At 37.8% G+C, this 24,832-nt stretch overlaps 1 protein-coding gene across 5 annotated transcripts in view; it reads right to left on the bottom strand.

Annotated features, from left to right (window-relative positions):
* Positions 1–989: 989 nt before the first annotated feature.
* The window catches only part of Tcp11l2 (t-complex 11 like 2), a 38,939-nt gene continuing 15,096 nt past the window's right edge, over positions 990–24,832 (bottom strand). For 3 of the 5 annotated variants that reach the window (XM_076855057.2, XM_076855060.2, XM_076855059.2), the window contains 7 exons: positions 23,478–23,616; positions 21,807–22,027; positions 19,688–19,824; positions 12,206–12,393; positions 11,820–12,001; positions 8,269–8,441; positions 990–3,346 (listed from right to left, as the gene is read on the bottom strand). In XM_076855057.2, the coding sequence (XP_076711172.2) occupies positions 3,102–3,346; positions 8,269–8,441; positions 11,820–12,001; positions 12,206–12,393; positions 19,688–19,824; positions 21,807–22,027; positions 23,478–23,616 (1,285 nt within the window). In that variant the 3' untranslated portion in view covers positions 990–3,101. The remainder of the gene's footprint in view (positions 3,347–8,268; positions 8,442–11,819; positions 12,002–12,205; positions 12,394–19,687; positions 19,825–21,806; positions 22,028–23,477; positions 23,617–24,832) is intronic. The other 2 variants (XM_076855058.2, XM_076855061.2) reach the window with 1 other exon arrangement.

The following is a 24,832-nucleotide window of genomic DNA, read 5'->3' as shown; positions in this document are numbered from 1 at the left end:
AAAAAATCACTTTCAGAAATACTGCTGTTTTGTGTGGCCTGCTCATACAAATTTCTTAAGAACTTTATGACTGGTGGTTTTGGTGGGTTTCTTTTTCTGCTCCTCAGCAGGAAAATCCCAAATAGGTTGACTTTAGTGGGATCCCAGGAGTATGAGAGTCAACTATCTATTAGAGCCTGGGTGCTTGATCTAGACTCACTCAAATAAATGTCATCATCTGGAACTTTAAGTTTTATGTAAATGAGGCAAAACAACAAGCACATTTCAGAAATCAATCTCAGAAGCCACAGCAGAAACCAGTGTAGCTAGATTCCTGCAATTAGGATTACTTTGGTTCCTACCCATTTCCTAGCCTGATTCCTCTGATTAAATAGATTCTATGAGGTATTCCACACACCCCAAAAAACTCCTCCACTGCTTCAGTTACCCAGAGTCTATTTCTATTGTTCACATATGTGTTCCTGTATGAGTGCATATGTGTATGACAACTTATGCTAGTCCCTGGGCTCCCCATTTCTCCAAATGCTGCACCCACTTTGCACTTGGTCTGTTGTGCTTTTTCCTTTCTTGACTTCTTGGCAAATTTCTATGTAGCCTTCATGTTTTAGCACAAGAATTATCTTCTCCACAAAACATAGTTTGATGATCATTAGCACTAATAATGTTTATTCTATAAATGTTATTGTATTTTTACCAGATTATAAACTTCTTCAGGACAGCATTTATGCATCTCTGTATGAAAGCTGGGATACTTCTTGGCACATAGCAGAGGCTCAACAGGAATCTGTTAGCCGAATGGCACTGGCTGGCTGACTGAATGAATGAACATGACTTGATATTTGCAAGGCTCTGGCAGTGAGCATGAGAATCTCGACAGAACAACTATAATTAATATCCCACCCCCAGGCTACCCAAAAGTAGTTAGAAAAGAGAGACACTGGCTATTTTGAAATAATTTTTAATGTTTTCAAATTTAGTGAGTACACACAGTATACGTTTTAGCAAGAATGAAAGTGTGTGTATTGGTGTTTAATAAAATTTACACTACAAAACAAGATGATGTCAGAAAAATCTCAAAAGTAGAAGTAAACATTTAAGTAAAACTAAGTAAACAATATGCTAAAGGATATGATTTTAAAATACTAGTAAAGGTAGTTGCCTAAATCCAGACTTGAGACACTGAGATTTACTTTGCCATGTTAAAAAAAAAGAAAAAAATCAGAATGCCCTTCATTTTATATACATTTTAAAAATGTTTGCACATTGTTTTCCTGCAGACAACTGCAGTATAATCAAGTATATAAATGAGTTATCAGCTGGATTCCAATCTGACAATAAAAATCTACACCACTGTTAAGCATACAGTTCACCTCAGAAAGCAACAACAACAAAACATCACACTATGTATGCATTACATTTCTATTGGTAGACCCACCCAGCCACCCATGCCCCAAAATAAGCCTAGTTGAAAACTACTTCAGCTTCAGAGAAAATGAAAACCGAAGTCTCCAGCACCTTATGGTTTCTAAGCACAGGGAAACATGGTAGAGGGGAGTGAGGGAGAACAAAATGGGCAAGTCCATGATGTGCTCTTCAGTAAAGTCCACTTGTGCACAGCTGATTAACACACAGAATGTCTGACTTGTGTGTGGGGTATTGTGGGGAAAAATAATATTCAGAATTTCATAAAATTTTGGCAGATTCTTCAAAATTCAAAGATTGGAGATAATTTATTCACACAATCATTTCATAGAACTTCATAAAATAATGAAGATAACACCATAATGGTGGAAAATGTGGCAAGTAAAAGGAGGTTGGGAGAGAGGAATATTCATTTTACTTCCTCTTCTCACCAAATTACTAATTTTATGGGTCCCTGGAAAACAAACAAACAAATAATCCAAAATGTATTTTAGCAATTAAAGCACTTTATAGACTGAGAGTACTTACTTAAACACACTAAAGGGAGTATGTAATTCCAGCATAAGCCAACTTTTCTAAAATCCCAGCGACAACCAGAGCCCATCTGTATAAGTGCTCTGTATAAGCCCATCTGTATAAGTGTAATCAGTGCTCCAAAATGGCAAATAATAATGCTACTTAAAAGAGCATCATGGTTATAAGAAGGTAAGGATTTATTCAGAACAAAAGGCATTTGCCAGTTAAGTTATAATGGTGAAGAAATTCAAAGTTCACCTGTTTCTTTTTCAGAACTTCATGGAGAATGGGATCTCATTTTATTATTACTAATTTTCCTTCTTCTTATAAGAAAACCAATTCAAATCATCCCTGATTTACATAAAAATATTAAAATCTTATATAAACCTGTCTATGGCTTGAGAAATTTAAGGAAACTCACTAAGAGATTTGTGCTAAAACTGTTTCTCTCAGAGAGCAGGTTAATTTTTAAGAAGACATCAACCTCTAAAATAAATTTTTTTAAGGAAAGGATTTGTTTCTATTTTCACTAAATAAGAATGATTTTTATCTAAACGTTTATACATAGCATTAAAATGTATTTAATAAATTTAACTTCTAAATAAATACTGACAATTGGTATCACAAAATATGGTTTGGTACATTTGGTGAATGTGAGGACTTACTATTAAGTTTCTGTTATACATTAATAAAAATGAAATTATACACTTCATATACAATTATGCGTTACTTCACTTCATTTATTCAGAACATCAGTTGCCTTGAATATTCTCACAACTTTCAAACCCTTTAAAAAGTTGTACCAAAATTAAAAATCATTAGATTTGATAGTGACAAATGAGAAAAACAACTCCTTATCAGCTGAATGAATAAGTCATATAAAAACGCTTAGGAAAACAAGTATTATATAGGTAATATAATTAATTACAAATTGCTTTTTGTTCATTACAAATGTCTGTTTTAAACTTGAAGGTGATGCAAAAGTAAGGTTTATGTGATATGTGTGTCTTCTGTAACGCTGACATTACCAGATTACATATGCTTGGGCTAACACTGCACCACAGATAGTACTAAGAATGTGCCATATCTATAATGCCATTGATGGTTATGGACTGGGTACCAAAGTGCTGGATTTCCCATCTAGTCTCCAATGTCAGTTGTCTTCAGTTGGTTGGAGATGAAGCATTTACCTTCCCCACAGCTTCCTCAATAAAGAGCAGCTTCCGAAGTATATTTGCATAAAATGGTCCATACACTTGTTTGTTGAGATTCACGATGTTTGCATATTGACAGCCTAATGCTTCTAGCTCCTGCTGAATGATAGTAAGGCCTCCTGGCACAGGAGGCATGCATTTTTGAGAGCTTGGAAGACAAAGTAGGCTTTTCATGTATAGTTGGATTCGTTTATCTGAAGGGGAAAAAAAAAAGATATCTTCATCTGTCCCATTATTTAAGAACATAATTTGGGGGAAAGGGGAATGGAGGACTGAACCCAGGGCCTGGAAAATGCTAGGCAAGTACTCTATTACTAAACTACATACCCAGCCCTTTATTTATTTTGAGACAGCATATCATTAAGTTGCCCAGGCTGGCCTCCAACTTGAGATCCTCCAGCCTCAGCCTCCCAAATAGCTGGGATAACAGGCATGTGCTAAATACATAATTTTTAAAAAACAAGTAACTGCAGTAAGTTGATTGCAATAATTCTCCCAATTCTTTACCCATCTTTGCAGCCAGATGGTATTAAAATTCCTCCCATCAAGGGATAGAATATGTTTCCCCATCCCTTGAACCTAGACTGGCCTATGACTTGCTTTGCCTAGGCCTCAAGAGGGACGATTTATGCCCACTCTCTCCACCTATCATTGCCATGTGACAAGGCTGAGCTTATAGAGGATGAGATCAAATAGAGAGAAAACTAGTTGTTCCATCTGAGACTATTCTAGATCAGCCTGGAGCCATCAACTCCTGAACACCTGAGAGAGTCCAGCAATGACCAGCAGGACTACCAACCTGAGACACAGCTGACCACAGATGCATGAATGCTCCAACAAGACCAGAAGAACTACCCAACTGCCCCACAGACTTCTGGATAGTAATAATGCTTTTATTTTATTTTTTAAGCTATGGAGTTTGGGGATAACTTGTTATTCAGCAATAGTTGACTAAATTAAAAAAACAAAACAAAACATTGAGCACTTGTGGGGTATCTTTTACAAAAAAAAATCCTTAATGGATTTGCAATTACATAAACTGAAGCTTAGCTTGTTAACCGGTTCTGCCAGCATGGCCCTCTCTATGGTTTTTGGTTTTGTTCTTCGTTTGTTTGGTTTGGTTTATTTTTTTAAAATAGAAGTAACTTAAAAACAGGGAATTTCACAATGATATCCAAATTTTTGTTTCTTCATGAAAAATATAGAGCTCTATACATTTAAGGGTCCAATTTACCACATGGCAAGGGTGACTGCACACCTAGGTTTTCCCAGGACAGTCCAAGTTTACACCTGTTGTTGCAGTATAATTAAAAACAGCACTCTCAAAAGTTGTCCTTGTTTGGACAATAAAGCATACAGTCATCTTGCACAAGGTGACTGAAGCACTGAAGAAGAGCCACCCCAATGATCAGTGCAGTTTGCCACCTTCCGACAAATGTAATGCTCCAGTTGTTTCCAGTCTGAAACAACTGCATGAAAGCATGCAAATGCATACATTCATCAGGCTGCGCCATACTGGACAACTAGTACAAAGCAAACTAGGCCTGCTACAGCTCATGTGACTGCAAGGACTCTCTCTGTTTACTAAAAATACACTGCATCGAATATGGACAACTGTGACATTAATGAAGCTCTTTATCTTCAATACTTCTCCCCTAAATCACATGTTCCAGTCATATCCAACCTACACCTCAAACTTTCCAACATTCAAGTATTAGAATTGTTCTCTTAACAAAATGCCCTTTTATCTCATCTCATCTCCAGAGTCAGGACATCCCTCCATGTTGGGCCAAAGTTACCTCCTTGCGGTGGCTTTCCCTAGTGTTTACTATCACTATCATGCCATAACACTGCCAGGTAAGCATGTCTCCTGCCTTAGACCCGGCGCCCATGAGGGTGAGTGCTATGTCTCTTTTATCTTTATATTCCTGGTCTGACATGTAGCAGATATATCAAAAATGCTCAATGAACTTCAGTGGGAATGGAATGAAAAAGGTTGACGAAGATAAATACCAAACTGAAAACAAAAGAGCCAGGGATGAATGGGACTGGCAAAGGCAGGCGCAAATAACTTAAGTCTTAATCTGTGACGTTTCAAGAAAAATAGATTATTCATGTATCACTTGGACAATTGAAAATTACTTTTTAAAAAGTGCAGAAGGCGGGGCTGGGGATGTGGCTCAAGCAGTATCGCGCTCGCCTGGCATGCGTGCGGCCCGGGTTTGATCCTCAGCACCACATACAAACAAAGATGTTGTGTCCACCGAAAACTAAAAAATAAATATTAAAATTCTCTCTCTCTCTCTCTCTCTCTCTCTCTCTCACTGTCTCTCTTTAAAAAAAAAGTGCAGAAGGCTACAGGCACGCAAATAATCTTCACAGCAGGTAATCCATAAATAATTTTATAATCCATAAATAATTTTACCTGGCTTTTGTTCACATTTGAAAATAAATTGGTTTGAAAGAAAATTCCCTTTCTAATGATCATTTCAAAAGGTTAAGAATACAGTGGGAAGTACAATCCCTTTGGAAAATGAATAGCACATCAACTAAGCACACAGGAGATAGATTATGGGCACTCTGAACAGGGAGGAAACCCGTGGCTAATGAAGTTGAACCTTCCTTATATGCCAAGGATCTCTCTAAGTGCTTAATTTACTCTAGCCCAAATGCATTCAGGAAACCCAGAATTAACTGTGTACTAAGTTTCCCTTTAGATTGGTTGCTTGACTCTCACAGGTTTCTTCACAGATATTGTCTAAACATTTTCTTGCATGAAGGTTTAAAAAATGAAGTCCTTTCAAAATTGCTATTACACCAAAAGTGATTCTGTTTCCTCGGTTTTAAGGAGAAGATTAAAGTGACAGGAGCATTTGTCCAGTTAGGAGCAGTCAGAGTGCCTGCCAAAGGCGTGTCCTTGGCTTCCAAGCCAAAGGAGAGATACTCCAGTGAGTCACTCAAGTTGCTAGGCCAACAATATTCTGAGTGAGGTTAAAAAATGCTTTCAATTTGCAAAAGGAAAGGAAAGTTGACTGGGGAGCGCTCAGTAGACCAAAGTTGCTTTCCTGGATTTTAAAAGGCATCTTGTGCCACCTTTCCCTCTCCCTTCTGATACTGCCAGGACTTTTCTCATCAATGCAAAAACACAGGGCCCATAGTGACACTCTAGCCACTCAGCCAACTGCAGTAGGGCTCTAGCTCTGACTGAGGTGCCAGTCAGAGCAGTTAGGAATATGAGCTCTGGAGTCAGACAGGCTAAGTTAGAATCACAACTCTGCCCTAGCTAACTATGTGACCCTAGGGGAGAGTTACTTAACCTCTCTAGGTCTCCCAAACGTTCACCCATTCTACAAGTACTTAATCAAATGTCATCTACGGACTCAGCATTGTACAGGGATACAACCAGGAAGAAACATCTACTCTGTCCTCATTTGCTGCTAGTGGGGATCTAGCAGTATGTGGCAGAGACTAGACAGTGTTTAAGTTCCCATTCTACTCCTCTCCTCCTAGGAACACAATCTCCAGGATTTACACTATTCAGCTGGAGACTACATACTGTGAGGACAGATGCAAATCAGCAGAGGCAGGTACACAGGTGAGAACTGTCACAGGTGTCTGTGTCATTATTATAAACTGTCCCCTCTCAGCAGCAGCTTCTCCTGACACCCCAAATGTTGTAGTGCTCCTCTTTACTGGGAGCAGGGTTGAATGAAGCCTTGGGCCACCCAAGTAGTTTTGTACAGACTGATCCCCAGCATTCCATATCCCCAGAGTGAGGATGAGAAAAACCAATTGAGAACCTCAAAAATAAAATAAAATAAAATATGTCTGTCTTCGTAGGGTACTCAGTATTGTTGTAACTAGAAAACTTGCAGGTTAATACTAGAATGTCAGTATATTTTAATTCTACACTCTTCCTCCTCCTAGTTTTCTTCTTCAACTTCTGCAGCAGGCACCTACTTTTTACCTCACACCAGCCTCTTCCCTTCTCAAGGTCATAGTGCCCTGATTTTATTTAGGAAACTATTTCTTCCCTTTTCTTATCAGATATTACAGGTAAAGCAGAGTGTTCCTAGATTCAGAAACTGAGCACATGACTCAAGCTTAAGTTTCTCTCCCACAACCTAGAGTTAGGCCAAATGGAGTCAACAAAATTCAGTGCTGGGGTCATTGTTTGAGCTAACAGAGAAGCAGACTCCTTGTTTTTGCTTGACTTAACCATGGACAGAGTAGGCTGAAGAGGAAGCCATCTTGCTGTCATGAGAAGAGCTATAGGTAGAAGGCGGCAGAGTGGGGAGGTGAAGCTGGGAAACTAGTGAACTCTGATTAAACTGAACTGCTGGTCTTTTCAGTTATGTGAGAAAACAAATGTTCTCTTTGCTTCAAGTAGTTTCAAAGTTTAGATTCTTTGTCACAAGTAGCAGAAAAAGGCCTAACAATCTGCACTTCCTCAACTCACCAACATGGCTTGACACTAAGACATTGTCCTGGCCAACAAGTACAAAAAAGAGGTCACCTGACACACTTCCCAGATTCCCAGTCTTTTTGCATTTTGTCCCTCCTGACCAAGAAGCATGCCTCAGTTCCCTTAGGGTGGCTCACAAGAGAATCAACATCTACTTTTTATGAACATATTACCATCTGGTTTGAATTGTGTAATGGTATATTATTTTAATGTTACTAGCAGCATTGTATCACTTTCTTCATAACATCTATTGGCTGGATAAAGACAGTAGGCCCTGAAACACCCCCACTCACCCCACTATACAAGATGCAGTGAATCCCGATCTTTGAAAATATTAATATTTATTTATATTTTTAAAATTTATCCTCCAAAGCCAATATAAATTGAATATTCTTTATCTAAAATATTTGGAGTCAGCTGTGTTTCAGATATTACATTTTTTTTTTTTGGATTTGGGAATATCTGTATGGATTTTACTGGTTGAACATTCTTGATTTGAAAATACAAAATCTGAAATGCTCCAGAACTGAAACTTTTGTTAATGTGCTTAAGACTAAAATATGACTGACCTTTAAAATTAGTCAAAAACAACAAGTTAAAGCAAATTGGAACAGAAGCAGAAACCAATTTTTTAAAAAATGAGCAACTCACCAATCAAGGACCAGATAGAATTGTCCTCCTCTTGAATGCTTGAAAATTGACCTATGAGATTAGCTTGAACCTCAGCGTTTAAAGTGGGTAAACCTCTCTCTGTCAGGGTCTTGTTAACCTCAACACAAGTCTGAACACCGATGGAATTCAGGGCTTCCTTCAAGTTAAATGTCCTACAAAAATAAAATGATACCCCTTTAGGGAAAGTTTTTGTTCTTCAGGTTTTGTTTTTTTTTTTTTTAAATATACCAACTTATTTCAGATGTCTACCAATTTTTTCTGATACCAACAATAATTACTTCTAGAATAAACTTAGAAAGTAGTAACTCCTTCCAACCACTAACTCTCCCAATATACCAGAATTTAAAATGCATAAAACCACTCAGTTGTGTATAGTGTCTTAATGTATGGACCAAAATACGTAGTCCCTGAAATAAGTCTGCAACTCTATTTACATATAGGTTATCAGAAAGGGTCAGAAAATACAAATTTACTTCTTGAAATAAACATGTTGTTCTAAGTGGATACATTCATACATTTCTTTTAAATGTGCTTGGAAAATGAGGCAGAATCAATTCATTTTTTTATGCCTGAGCAGAAAATCTATAACACCAATCAAAAACAATGAAGATATTCACAGGTAAATTACCTAAAACTCTTGACTGATCAAGACCCCATTATTACTTTCAAATAATTTATAAGTAATTTCAAGTATACAGAGGGCCCTGAAAATTGTAAAAAGCAATTAAGAAGTAGGTTATTTCATAGGTAAGGAGAAAAGGTAGTAAGGGCAGGCATGTATTAGATTCATACTCTTAAGGAATGCTAATTGCAAATTATACTTCACCATACAAAAAAGAACTTTAAGATGACTATGTGAAAAATGGGAATTAAAGGATAAGACAAAGGGGCTGGCGTTGTGGCTCAGTGGTAGAGCGCTCGCCTAGCATGGGCCAGGCACTGGGTTCGATCCTCAGCACTGCATAAAAATAAATAAATAAGATAAAGGTACTGTGTCCAACTATAACTAAAAAAATTTTTTTTTAAAAAAAGGATAAGACAAAGACCAATGATAGGAAGCAGCACAATGGAGTGAATTAGAACATAAGTCATGGTGTCATGCAGACCTTGGTACAAATCCTGGTTCTACCAGTGAACTTGCTATATGCCTATATTAGCTTTTTATAGATTGCTTAGCAAGTGCTCAATGAGAAGAGAAAAAATGATATCATTATTGGCATCATTAACAGCAATAAAAAATAAATCCTTTATGTTCTGCCTTGACTTGAATCTGTTATACTTCCACATTGGACTTGCCTTTGAGGTTCTTACAACCCTGGGGCAGACTATGGCAAAAATTTTACTCCTGACTTTTTATCTACTACAAAGTACTGCACTAGCTTTCAATCAGTGAATTCTCGTTCTAAATGAAAAAATTAAATTGTAGCATAATCCAAGTATTCCTATTCACAATGAAGGAAAAACTCCTGCTCATTTTAGAGAGGCATCATCAAACCAAATATAAATGACATATGAGTCTATTAGCTATTGGGACCATCTGCTTTTTCATATTACAGATGTTATTACCCCATCCATAATGAGGATATTGAGAAATGACTGCATTCATTTCTTAATAAAGGAAAATATTAAATGAAACAGCCAGATAAAGCTATAAACAGGATGGTTTAACAACTAAACAATTATTAATAGCCTACCCACATCAAGCACAATATATGCTAGACACCTATACTAAGTGCTTTATAAATCATCTTATTAAAAGTTTTAGTTATGATACAACACCAGGATATACCTAGACATAATAAAAAAAGCATGGACCCCAACCCACTGTGATTCAGTCTTCAGCACTTCCCATCTTCCCCATTCCCACCCTCTCCCTACATTCTGCTGATCCCTCTTCAATCCATTTACAGCTTATTTATTATTTTTTAAAATTAGTGTCCTGTGGATACACCAGATGCCAGGACCCACGTGCCACAACCATGCACAGACATACAAAAGTTGGGTCAGGGGTTGGGGCTGGGTTCAGTGGTGGAGCCCTTGCCCCGAACTGGGTTTGATCCTTAGCACCACATAAAAAAAAAGTTTGGTCAGACTCATTCCACTGCTCTTCCCTTTTCTGGACCCTTCTTCTTCCTCCTCAAACCCCTTAATCTACTCTATTGATCTTCTATTTTGCTCAAATTCCCTCTCCCCTTTTTTCCTTCCTCTTTTTTTTTTTTAATCTTCCTCCTCCCCTTATTTCAGATTAGCTTCCACATATCAGAGAAAACAATGAATCACCTTAAATTCTCACAATTCCAAGGTAGGTACAATTATTGTTCTCCTTTTACATAGAAAGAAAGGCTCAGAGTGGATTCAGGAATTTATTCACACATACTGAACAGGACCCTAACAGAGATGGGATTTAAACACTGGTCTGCCTGACCTGAAAGCCTGTCCTCCTGGTAACCAGGTTCTATATTCTCCACTTTAATAAGCAAGTAGAACTGGATGTTCAGTAAACTTAAAAATAAAAATTTCTGAAAAGCAATGGGTTACTCAGAGTGAGAAAATGTTTACACCAGGTGTGAAACCAGAGGATGTGTTTTTTTTTTCTTTTTCCTTTTCCAATTATAGAATATGAAATAAATGAACATGGCAGGTTCATGCCAGAATCAGCAGAAAGGACAGGGCTTTGAGACAATCAGACTAGGGCTCAGGCCCTTTTCTATTTGTGTAGCACAAGGCAAATTCTATTCTTTCTCCAATTTTCAGCTCAAAATGGGAAGTTTGGATGCTATAACCATTCAGGTTCCTATTGTAGAATTTTATCAAGTAATTTATGTGTTCTTTGAGTATCGAGTGGAAGGCTTGGTACATAAAGAGGACATGTCCCTGAAAACACCTGGAAGGCAAATCAGCAGGAGGAGCTGACCCACATAAGACCCACAAAAACATCTGGTCATTGACGAAAGTAGGAATTTTCTGACTTGAATAGGATTTCAATGCAATGATCTACATGCAAAATCTAAATGGGATTCTTTCATTCAATGGAAGTATTCTATTGGAAATAAATTTACCAAAAACAAAACATTCTCTAGACTTCAGTCACACCTTTGAAGGACAGAACTGTCCCCACTTCTAAAGACTTCATAGCAGGTTGGATTGGTGAACTCAGTAAAAATTTCACTGCAGAAAAACAATGGAATAAGAACAATTGAACCTGCTGAGACCTCTTTGATAGGACTCTTCTGAACACGGGGCTCAGAGGATTTCTGTTTTTTGTTTTTGCCACAGTACTCTCAAAATACTACCATGTTAAGTAGCAGCACTACACTCGTCCTGGAAAACACCTCTCCTGCCTATGAAAGAACATTTAAAACTTAAGAGATATTAAAAGAAATTGTAGAAAGAGAAGGTATAAGATAAGCTTCTCTAAAGCACAGTCCTGAATATCATATCCAGATGTTCAGGGTTATTCTTGGTTCTCTGAAACACATGCACAAGAGCCTTAATATAAGAGCAAACAGATACAAACACTTGGAACTTACTGTTTGTTCATGCCTTCAAGTAGAACAGCTGAAATCCTTTTTAACCTGTTTGTAAGCTCAGGGAAGCCTTCTGTAACAGCCCCCACCATATTCTTGGTAATTAGGGACAGGCAGGCAATAATTTTCAATTGATTCAGCTTTTCTGTCAGTTCCTGAAGTCGTGCTCCATCTGTCACAAGTGTCTGTATATTTATTTGAAATGTAAAAATGAAAAGGCAACACAATACCATTAAAACATAAAATAAGCAATGTCATATCCAAACTCCCATTTTTATCTGATTTCAGTAAAGTCATTAAACCACATACAACAAAGACCAGTCAATTCAAAGTTAGAACTTAAGAATTAAAATACTGGAAAACTTTAGGGAAGAAAAAAATTTACTTACCTCCGGTAAGTCTTTTTTCTGATAATCCCACTTTAACAGTTTCAAGTAACTATTATTTAGCACCACTGTAGGACTCAAGCTTGGTTTGGAGCTATTTTCAGCCCCAGGAGTTAAAGCAGACTCAGATAGAGAAAGTAATTCTTCATTTACAGATTCTTTTATCCATTCTGTAGTTTGATCAAGAGCACCTAAGAATAAAAAGGCCAGAATTTGTCCCATAGCTGACTGTCCCTTCATTGGTATATTCCACATGACAGATGCCATGTTAGGTAATAAGCATGAATAGAAAGACACAATCACCTCCCTAGTCCAGATGGGGAGACAGTCCTATAAGCTAACAATTAATTATAACAGGATGTGACAAATGCTAGAGGCACAGAAGGAGAGGAAGAAGCAGAGATTGTCCAGGAGAGAGTCTAAGGAGGAGTTCCATAAGTGACACACGAAGATAAAAAAAAGGAGGAGGAAAGGGCTGGCATTCTAGGCAAGAATACTCACTCAAAGAGCTGGAAAAGACAGCAGGTGGCACATTCTGCATGCTACCAGCAAATCTGTATTTCTGGTCCATAATGAACTAAAAGAAAGAGTGGCAGCAGATGGCACTGGATGGATAGTCAGAAATGAGCTCACAAATGACCTTGAGTTTTATGCTGTTAAGGTATTTAAACTAATAGCATTAATTATGAAATATTTTGGGGTCCTGGGTATCTCTGAGTATTTGATAAGAGCTATACTTTTCTTTAAAATGATATTGAGAAATGACTACATTCATTTCTTAATAAAGGAAAATATTAAATGAAACAGCCAGATTCAATAAATTGATACATGAGAAACACTTAGAACCATTTTGGTATACAGGAAATGTATAGTAAGTTTTAGCAATTATTATATTAGCTCACTTAACTCTCCATACATCTTTAGAGAGGGGATTGCCATCTCCACTTGAATTGGTTTTGATGTCTGAAGCTCAGGAGGTCCTAGCCAGGTTCCTTCCCTGTCATGTAACAGCCACCTCACTACTGAAATTACCTGAGATGGAAGTGATCTCCAGGGCAAGAAAGAATGGGTAGGCTGATCAGTGAATTTTTCAAGACAGGCTTTTTTGGGGAACCTGTCTTTATTATTATTTTAAGGACTAGTTAGTACAGCTAGATTGAGGGAAGGGAATCTCAGCAGATACTCTAAAGAAAAGCTAATGCTTTTTAAGAGAAGAGGCTATCAAGAAAACACACAGAAACTAAAAATCTAGTTCACTCAGGATAATCCTTAGAATTTAGCAAGGGCCATTATAGAAGGGAAGGTGAGAGAAGAAAAGTGGTAAGAAGAGATCAATGACCTTGAGTCTCATGATTAACGTACTAATGTGACTTGAAAGAATGTGTACCAATGTCTGATTAGGTTGCCCTTTTACTTTAAACAAATTTATTTACCAAGTTCAATTCCTGTGTATTAAAAATATGTATCACTGGAGATGAGATTTTGAATTCATTTAATTTTAAACATATGCCACTTAAATATTACTATAGTATAGATTATCATCAGATGCTTAAGAGTTATCATTTTCTAAATATTAGTAGTTTCTGTTGACAAATAACTACACCCCACACAACTTGCTCCAAAAGGTGCCTCTGCAAGTGCTTCTGTAGGTGAAGACAGCCCTCTTCAGAGAATGGAAAGAAAGCAAGAAAAGGAAGGCACCTACCATCCACCTTGACTTACTGAAGTACACCACTTCCAAATACAAAACAACCCTCTTGGGCTCAATTGCCAGCAGACTTCCTTATTTACTGAAGCCCCTGGCTCATGAAGATATTTCTTTGATCCATACATTCCAACTTTTCACCTACAACAGGGTGCTTCAATCTTGGAACTACTAACATTTTGGGCTGGATAATTCTTTGCTGTGGAGCACTGTCCATTCCTAGCCCCTACCTACTAGATGCCAGTAGTACTCCATGCCCCCCCACCTCCCTCACCTCCTGACCCCTGGCTAGGTTGGAACAACCAAAAGTATTTCTAGACATGGTTCCATGTCCTATGGGGATGGAGCAAAGAGGGGCTAAATCACTCCTGTTTGAAAACCACTGACTTAAGATGACAAGTTGATATTTATTTGTTTTTGTTTATAAGTACATCTTCCAAACAAACCAAACAAAATAAATCAAATAAAATCATACTGAAGGCTATTCCAGATGGCTTAAAGTTTGGAAGCAATATTTCTCTACTGGGCTGTCTGCTTTAGGGAAAAATCCACTTTATTTTATTTTAGATCCAGTTCTAAGGTTCCCCACTAAAAACAAATTGCTTTTTATACCCCAGTTCTTATAAAAATTATACATTTAGTAGAATTTATAAGGTGGTAACTGCTAAGAAGTGCTGACTGAACACAGGTGCAGATTGGGGGCGGGGCGGGGGGAGAATAGATTGAAATTCTTTCACAGACCCAGCAATTGAACCAGGATAATTTATGAGTAGCTGCTTGCAGCACTGAAACCAAACCACCCCCAGAATTTCACAATTCTGTTCTCCACTGGCAAATGTTGTTCTTGGTTTGCTAGTTCTGTTTATAAAGAAGTAAAAGACTTGTAGTCTTTTATTTAAAAGGCATCCAGCAGAGAAAGCAAAAGTGGAAATCATAGTGGATATAATTACAATGTGGCAGTAATAAGCATTTAGGCTGCAAGTTTAATCATTTATAGCTGACACATTTAAAAGCCCATTTAGTTATCTTGAACAAAAGCAACAGTGTGGCTTAGTGGTTCTCAATTTTGGCTGACTTTGGAATCATCCTGGGAGCTTTAAGAAGAAAAATAATGATCCCAGGCATAGCTCCTGGAGATTCTGATTTAATCAGTTTGAGGTGGGGCTCTGGCATCTGCATTTTAATACACCAGGTGATTCTAATAGAAGTCAGACTTGCATAGGATTGGTAAAGCAGAAAGAGCATATGTTTACAGCAGAGTATCAGCTTTTCTCCCTGGAATCTGCTAAGATTTCATGCCCACAAGCTAGTACACTGACTGATCCATGTGGCTCCAAAAGCAAAGTCAACCCTCAAGGCATTTATAACCTTTTTTAAGGGGACAGGAGTAAGAGCAAATTCATTCACTCAACCATTCAATGATAACTACTGAGCATCTACTATGTGCTGGGTATTATACCAAGTATTGGGGATTGATAGATTAATAAACATAGCCCATGTACTCAAGAATTTTCTGGTGGAGTAGAAATAACTCTACAGGTGCACTGACTTAAGTGCCCCAATTTTCAGTTAGAAACATGTAGCCCTCTTATCTATGGCATCTGCTCTTTTTTGTCTAGTAACACCTCACCTTCATTCTTTTGGTACTGATTTTCTTTGAGAAGCCATTTTCCCTCATTCCATGTTTTCCTTTGTGAATATTGATTAAGAGGCCTTGCCAGGATTGGCCTATCTTAGTCATAAAGTCATAAGTCCATCAAACTCTTCCAGGATTCTGAATGTGACTACAGTGTCAGGGATGGCCTATGTTTGAAGTACATGTTAACATTCTGACAATGAAGTCTCACTTTCCTTTGACTTTACTAGTCTACATTCCTGATGTTTTTTTTTTTTTTTTGGTTTCTGACATTTTAATTTCTCCTTTGATTCTGTGAACTCCCTTCATTTTTCCATTCATTTCCTTTTTGCTATGTCACCCAGTAAATACAATACAAAACAAAAAATCCCAAGAAAGTAGCAGAAGTAACAGCTTGGTTTAATTTGGACTTAAGAGACCTGGCTTCCAGTTCTAGCTCCAATACTTTCTAGGGGTATGACTGATTTTAAGCATCAGTGTGCTCTTCTTTAAAATGTTCCTAAGTGACTTATGTGTCAGGCAAAGACAATCATAATGGATTTTGATATATTTCTGGAAAATATTTCTGGAAAAGATATTTCTGTTCCATAAGATTTTCTCTTTTCTTTTTCTTTATTTCGTGTGTGTGTGTGTGTGTGTGTGTGTGTGTGTGTACACGTGCACCTGTGCGTGCTGGGGATCAAAGCCAGGGCCACACTCACTAGGCAAGTACTCTACTAATAAGCTATAGCTCATGAAATAAAATTTATGAAAACATCTTATCAAATATGCTATCTTTCCTAGGGCAAAATAAAATATTTTCCTGGAGTCTGTTCAGAAATCCAGTGTACTTATCAGTATTAATTTTCCAATAAATTTATAAATATATAAGAATAATGTATGCACAAACATACAACATTACTTCTGTCCTACGTGAATCTGTGAGGCTCTTATTTTGATATTAGGGCACAGGGCTGGCTTTTGGCAGAGTGACTTGGGGATATAATTTACAGCTGACAGATACTTTTGCTTCCTGCACTCTTGAATTCTCCAGCTGGACAAAAATGATACATATGCATAGATGGATTTACTCTATTTGTAAATTTGTGGAAATAGCCAAGTCTATGTGAAAGGTGCAAATGAATTATGGGTCACTAACCCTAGGTTTTAAGGAGAGTTGTAATTAATTTGAGATAAACAAAATGATAATTCAACCCCATATTAAGAAATCTGCCCAAGACTCCAAGCTATTTTGATTCAAGACATAGGCAAATTTGCACACATGTGTACATACACAGACATAAAAATGAAGCTCATCACTAAATCTCAGGAAATTACTAATAAGAAGATAGAGTTTAGGTTTCAGATTCAGGTTTTATGTAGGGTTCTATTTCTCCTAATACCTTTCCCATAGGAGCTAAAATAACACAGTTCTTGAAGTCACATAATTTTTGTTATAAAATGATATTTAGAATCTAGTCCCATCTGCCAGCTGAAACCAGAGATCCCTCTGTAATATTCCCACAGACAGTATCTTGTTTGAAGAGAGGCGGGATCCTAGAGGGTCGACATGCACATGCTTTAAGGAAAGAACATGTCTGGATTATCCAGACTCTATCACCTACTAGCAATCACCTGGTACAAGTATCTTAACCTCAATTTCCTCATTTGTAAATGAGGGTGATGATAGTACCAACACTTCATAGGACGGTTGTGTGGCTTGAATGAGCTGATGAAGTGTTTGGCACATGTAAGGACTTGGCATGCCCAAAGAGCTCAACAAGGGGTTAATTAGTACTGACTGCTACTAGCAATAGCAGGGGCCCATTTTAAAGTTAAAACAGCTCCAACTCTCAGGAAGGTCAAAAACAGTTGTCTGCTGCTGTCATTATACCTAATTAAAATACATTAATTAATTAAAAAAATACAGCAATCTGCTATATGCCTTCTATAGATCCTAGTCTGCTCCACAGGGCTTAAACAAAGTGTCTGATGGCATCCAAGGGGAGGATGGTGTCATGGTCCACTGGGTCAAGCAGAACATGCCTAACTTTGCCACTGTTCCCAACATGGCCCTCCATATGTGCACTTCCCTGGGTGCATCTCTTCTGCTTTATTTCCATATAATTCTTTGTTGACCATCGAGTCAGAAAAGTTTACCCCCATGAGGATATGGGGTGGGGAAGGACGGATCACTTTATTCAGCCTTCAACTGGTACACACTAAATACCAGAGGCCAGAGACAAAGGTTTTTCAATGAGCAGTTAATCAACATCTTGGCAGTGCAACATCTGGCACCTCAACTTTCTCACCAGGGGATAACAGTACCTACCTTACAAGGTAAATGGTAATGGTGAGAATCTAATGAGACCATACTTTCTCTACTTCCATTTTTCCCTGACCCCTCTTTTTAATTCTCATTTTAATGCCCATGAGTCCTCTGAAACTGCTCCCATCAAGGTTATCAACAATTTTCTTCATTAGTCATACCCAATGGCCAAACCTTAGCCTGCCTCATCTGGACTACTTAGCAGCACCTGTCACATCCAATCATTATGGACTATTTAGTAGCCCCCTGCCCCTTCCCACTTCTCCAAACACCACTTTGTTCACTTGTCTTTAGGATATGTCACCTCCTCCTGATTTGCATACTACCTCTGTGGCTATTCCTTTGTAGTCTCCTCATCTCACCCTCTGAATACTAGAGTGCCAGGTCAGTCCCCTCCATGACCACACACCCTCCACAGTCTCACCCCATATAATAATAGTGGTAAGTGCATAGAATGTGGAGCCAGATATCTGGAGGATTCCAGTTCCATACCTTACATGCAATTTTAATCTTTTCATGTCTCAATTTCACATCCACAAAACAGTGGATAACTTTGTATGCTGTTTTAATACAGGCAAAGTGCTTAGAATATGACAAGCACTTACGTTGACTACTGTTCATTTCCATACCTTTATACATCATAAGTATACTGATTACTACCAAATGAATATCCATGATTCCCAGCACCCTCCTGAACTCTATTCTCTTACATCTAAATGCCTACCCGATAGCTCCACACTAATGTCAAACAAGATTTCAAAGTTCATATATAAAAAAAGTGAACTCTTGATTCCACATGAGATCCCAACTTTCTCTCATCCAATATCCCCCACCTCACTAAAATGCATCACTATTTACCCAGCAGCTCAGGCCAATGAGTCATTCTCTATTTTTCTATCTTCCCTTGTTCAACCTTCAGCAAATATTACTATTTCTGCCTTCAAATATACCTGGAATCTGACCCCTTCACACTACTTCCACCACTACAACCTGGAATAAGACACCATCTTTCCTGTCAAATACTTGAGCTGGTATCTTTGTTCTTATACAATTTATTCCCTACCCAGGAACCAGAGTATTCTTCAAAAACAAAAATCAGATGTTGGTCCCCTGCTCAAAAACTTCTCACTGAACTTGGAATAAAATCTAAACTTCTCTCATTACTAACACAGCTCTCTGTTGCCTGCATCTCCCACAACACTCCCCTTACCTACTCCAGCCATAATATCTGCTTTGGCATCATTTTATTTACAGTTCTCTATGGCTAGAATGTTTTTCTATGTTTCCTCATCTCTTTGTGAACTCTTCTCAAATGTTATTTTCTAAAAAGGCAAAACTTCTCCATTCCATCAAAAAACACCACCCACCCTCATTCCTGCCCTGTTACTATCTGTCTCCTAATAACACATCTGAAAATATATGCTTACTTGTCGTGCCTATTAGCATGTCAGCTCCTTGGGGACTGTGACTGTTTTGTTCACTGTGGTAACCCCATGGCACAGAAATAATGTCCAGAACACATCAGGTGTTCAGTAAACACTTCTTGAATGAAAAAATAAACAGTGCTTAGCATAGTTTCTAGGACAGAGCAAACAACTGTAAGTTTGTGATGTCAATTTCAGAAGATATCAAAATGACTGAAAGCAAGGCCAAAATAGTGACATTATGCAAAGTGTCAAAAATTAAAGTATCTCTGGGTTCGACCCCCAGTTCCAAAAAAGACAAAAACCAAACAAACAAAAAAGAATCCCACCAAAAAAAAAATAAGATTAAAAAAATTTAAAGTATCTTATTTTCACCCAAATTTAATATAAATCCATGTTTTATCATACTTACTTGGAGTTTCTTCTAAAATTTCTTGAAACTTGGTTCTTTCGTATTCTACCAACTGGCGTTGAAGGTGTGGTCTGATACTTTTAATTGTAAAATTGACCATGTCCATTTTCATGAGGTCCAGGACATGGAATATTTGTCTAAAAATATTAAATTAAAACAGTTAAAGAGGTAAATAAGAAGTTAAACTGAAATTTATCAGCTATTATCTATAGTATTATAGTCTGCAAAAGATATGGTTCTGAAGTTCCAATCACTGTTTGTCAAGGTTACTTTTCATAGAATTCATACATGTATATTCCAAATGCTTCTTCCACAGGTCTCAAGAGTATTTACTATAGCAGATATAATACCTCCAGCTGATCCATTAAAGCAGTCATAAACAGAGAGAAAGACAATAAGAAGCATCAACAATTAGCCTTAACAATAATATTAAAAAAATTCAAGAAGGAATTTTCATTTGAAAGTCCTTGAAATTTTAAGGAGCCTGAACATAGTGTGCATCGTTTATATTTCTAAGGAAATAAGAAAAAAAAATAAATCAACCAATAAAGTAAAAAAGGGACAGGGCAGTGAGGCACCATGGGAAATTATTTCTTAAAAATGTTAGGCAGCCCTGTGCTGAAATCCACCCTTGCAACTGAGCAGATTTATGATCATGAAAAAGTCACTCAATGTCACTTGGTCCAAGTTTCCTTAAGGCTGAAAGAGGAGGACATCAACCTTGGAGGGGTATTATTAACAGTCAATGAGATAATGAGGGTAAAGTGCAGGGGGCAGTGGCACATAGTAGGTGCTCAATAAATTACCAAGATGAACACCATATATTTGGCATTTAATACACAGTAAGATATCTGGAAGCAAGGATCCCACAATCTGCCAGAAAGGAACATAACTAAGAATAAAATATATAAAACCTAATTTATAGATAAGGAAAGTGTTGCTTTAAGAGACTATCAACTTGACCAAAGTCACAAAGTGAGTTATCTGCCACATACAAACCTATTTCCTTTTCCTACCTTTCTAAAACAATTACATAAAACTCAATTCCCAATGTGGGAACATAATAAATACATACATTTTAAAAAGGAAGAAAAGTTCCCATTAGTGGTAAACAGTATTATAGACTCTTCTTTTCTCTTGAATCAAGTTATTGTCTACACAGCTAGCTGAAATTCTAGCAATTTAATGTGCACCTCACTTCCTCAGGAAAACTACAGCAAAGATGGCTAGCTGACCACTAAGGGTCCATGTTATCTCTCTACAGAGAGGTACCTCTTTTTCTGGCTGCAAAAAGTGTTTCCAGAGAGCAGTTGCCTTTCCCAGGTCCCTTTCAATCTAGGTGGGACCACACAACTAGCCATAGCCAAAGAATGTGTCACTTCAGGGCTAAGGTGTTTTTACATTGGGTCTGCTTTCCCCATGGTCTCTTTCTATTCCCCAGGTGAATTGAGAGGATCCTGAAAACCTTGGTGGAAAAACCACAGAAGGAGCCTGGGTCCCCAAATGGCATGTGGAAGGCTGCCCAACTAAGAGCTCCTGAATTGACTGTGACATGAGTGAGAACAAACTTTTATTGGCTGAGTCTCTGAGAATTCATGGTTTAGGTAGCAGCTAGTGACCCTTAGAAATAAAGATGACTTCCTAGATCCTTTATTAGATTCAAGTCCCTCTGCTGGAGGCTCCATAAGACCCTCTAGTTCTCTTCCATACCATTTACCACAACTGTAATTCACTGTTCAATCCCTGTCTCCCTTTTAAACCATAAACTCCCTGGTATCAGGAATCATATCTATCTTTTTATCACAGCATCCCCAAGGCCCACTATATGCCAACCAATAACCCTGTCAGATCATTGTGTCTGAAAACTACACACACAGTCAACAACTGGCCTACTCCCTGTTAATGTGGTTTTCTTATAGGATCAAGAATTCCTTTGGGAGATTGGGATGTAGTTCAGTGATAGTGTGCTTACCTATTACATGTGAGAGCCTAGGTTTGATTCCCAGCACTGACAAAAAAAGAATTCCTTAGGAAGACCAGTTATTATTCTGTGTCCTCTAATACCCACATTCCCTTCTGAAGAAACTCAAAGATACTATAAGAAAATTCAAGTGCTAACCTCAGCATCTCCACAATGTTACCAGTGGCCTTTAACTCTCTGATATCATCATCTCGCACGGGAGCACACAGCTTTCCCATTGTACTGATGACATAGTTGGCCAGGCCTGGGATGTCAACAGCACTGTGCTCAGCCTGTTGTCTAATGAGGTCTGTATCCAAAACTTCACAGATTTGGTTGCGAAGCCGGTTCCCACCAGGAGTAAGAAAAGAGAGAAGAATCTACACAGGGAAAGCAAGAAAAATTAATAGGGTCATTACATGAATAAACGTTGTCACTTTTCACTTTTGTGTCTAGATGGCCAAGCTCCTTGTCCTTATTATAATGTCCCTGATGCCATAGATAGTGCCTTTGCCTGGGAAACATACTAGCATCTCTACTCTAAGAAGAAATTTCTACCTTCTGAATCAAAGGCCCTCACTGTAGGAAATGACTGATTCTATCAGAATGAAAACAACCGGCAAAGAAGCTGTATTGCTAAGAGCCCTTCAAAAAAGACTATGGAAGGGCTGGGGTTGTGGCTCAGTGGTACAGTGCTTGCTAGCATGTGCAAGGCCCAGGGTTTTATTCTCAACACCACATAAAAATAAAGAAATAAAATAGAGGTATTATGTCCAACTACAACTAAAAAATAAATATTTTTTTAAAAAAAGACTACAGAAAAGAAGCGCAAATAAGTTGTAGATTATGGCTCCAGAAGAACCCTTGAGAAAGAGTAGATGAAAACACCTGTGTGGCTCATTAAGTATCTTTTTCATATAAAATATTATCTATTAGAAAAACAAACTATTTACTGAATCTCCACTACACAGTGGACACTGTGCTTACATACACAGCACATGTTGGGAGCACAGGCTCTAAGCCACAGTGCCCAATTCAATCCCTCTGATCCCTCAAAGCTTTGGGACTCTGGGTGAATTATAAAACTTGGTTTCTTTACATAAAATTATAGGAGTAACTATCTCAAAGAGTTACAGTAAAAATAAATGAAAAATTTAGTGCATGATATGAAGCAAGGGCCTTATAAAAGTTAGCTCATTTATTCTTGTAACTACCCTGTTAGCACTCAGGAAACTGAGACTTAGAGCCCATACTAAATTAACCTACCTAACTCCAGAGGCTGTTCTCTAGCCAACACTCTGTGCTCCGCAATGCCCTGGTTTCTCTACTGCCCAGTTTTCCCAGCCTCCATCCCACTTCAGAAAGTGCAAGGGAAAACTCTTACTAGTGATGGAGCTCAGTTTTTCAAAAAGTGTGGCCAATACCAAAGGATATGAAATGGTCTTTGCAGGGGGATGGGGTGGGTAATTGCTATAGACAAAATGTGTGTGTCCTCCTCCCCTCAAACTCATATGTTGAAATTCCCAATGAATGATATTAGAGTGGAGCTGTGGGAGGTGATAAGGACATAAAGATGAAGTCATCACAAATGCAAAGACCCTATAGAGCTCCTTTCCTTTCTACCATGTGAGGACACAGCAAGAATGTATCCTCTATGAAACAGAAAGCAGGCCCTCACAAGACACCAAATCTGCTGGAAACTAATCATAAGATTTCTCAGCCTGCAAAACTGTAATAAGTTCCTATTGATTAACAGCCAATTTCTCTATAATGTACTATTACAGAAGCCCAAATAGACCAAGATAGTAATTCACACAAGCATCAACTTGCCTCTCGGATTTCTTCAAACAGTTTGATGGCATGTTCATATTCAGGAGGGTCAGCATTTAGTTCTGATTCCAAGACATCCCAGAAGGCCTGGTGAACAATATGCTTCACTTGACCAGCCAAGCTATAGCAATGAAATGGACTGTTTAAAATAAGAATTATTTTCTGTAATCTTAAAGACTCACTGTAGCAATTTTTATTTTTTTTAAAGATAGATAGGGAGATAGGGAGAGAGAGAGAGAGAGAGAGAGAGAGAGAGAATTTTTTTTAATATTTATTTTTTAGTTTTCGGCGGACACAACATCTTTGTTTGTATGTGGTGCTGAGGATCAAACCCGGGCCGCACACATGCCAGGCGAGTGCACTACCGCTTGAGCCACATCCTCAGCCCCTGTAGCAATTTTTAAAAATGTAAAAAAAAAAAAAAGAGAACAAAATAAGCCATAATCCCATTATTAATCTATTAACTTATTTCTCCTGTTCAATACATTGTTTTAGTAGTTAAGAATACCAAGTATGCACAATATTAGATTTTTTTAATTTAGTATTCTGTCCTGTTTCTGCTGGATTTTAAAAATCTTCATTACCATGGCTTATAACAACTTCATAAAATTCTGTCTTAAGGACATAAGATGATTTAGCTAATTACTCTTCTACATAGATCTTTAGATGTGTTCTAAATTTTATCAATGAAATGACAAAGTTGTTCTTTCCTCAACAGCTGAAGTTTCATGGCAAGTAACAGAATAGGTTGACCCAAGGGGCATTTTAATGCCTGCCAACTTCCGATTCAATATCCCAGACCAAAACACTGAAAAAGGAAAAGCTTACAATAGAATAGGTGGCCACCTTGCTTTACCCCTATATCAATGTCCTAATAGGTGCACATTAAAATACACATTCCTACACCATGTTGCAACAGCTTTTAGAAAACCACATATTTTCCTGCACTATAATTATTGATGTGTCTTTTGCCACAGAGCAACATATTTCTCCCAAGTAGAGGACACAACTACTTCATCTAGGTACTACCACTGTACCTAAATGCCTGGCATTTAGGGAGCATTCAAGGAATGCATCGTGGATAAATTAATAATTTGACAGTTAAGCATATCTCCTAATTTGCCTTCTTTCGTCTTTTTTTTAATCCTCAGTGGTTCTGGGTTGAACCCAAGGCCTTGGATGTGTTAGACAAGTGCTCTACCACTGAGTTAGATCCCCAGCCCATTTAGAACATTTTAAAATTTTGAGAACAATTTCACTAAGTTTCCCAGGCTGAACTTGAACTTGCAATTCTCTTGCCTTAGCACCCCAAGTAGCTAGGATTACAGGCATATACCAATGTACCTGGCAAAATT

Source organism: Callospermophilus lateralis, chromosome 4 (assembly GCF_048772815.1).
Source record: "Callospermophilus lateralis isolate mCalLat2 chromosome 4, mCalLat2.hap1, whole genome shotgun sequence".
Lineage (NCBI taxonomy): Eukaryota > Metazoa > Chordata > Mammalia > Rodentia > Sciuridae > Callospermophilus > Callospermophilus lateralis.
Note: the sequence above shows the minus strand (reverse complement) of the source record. Positions and strands in the feature narration are given on the sequence as shown.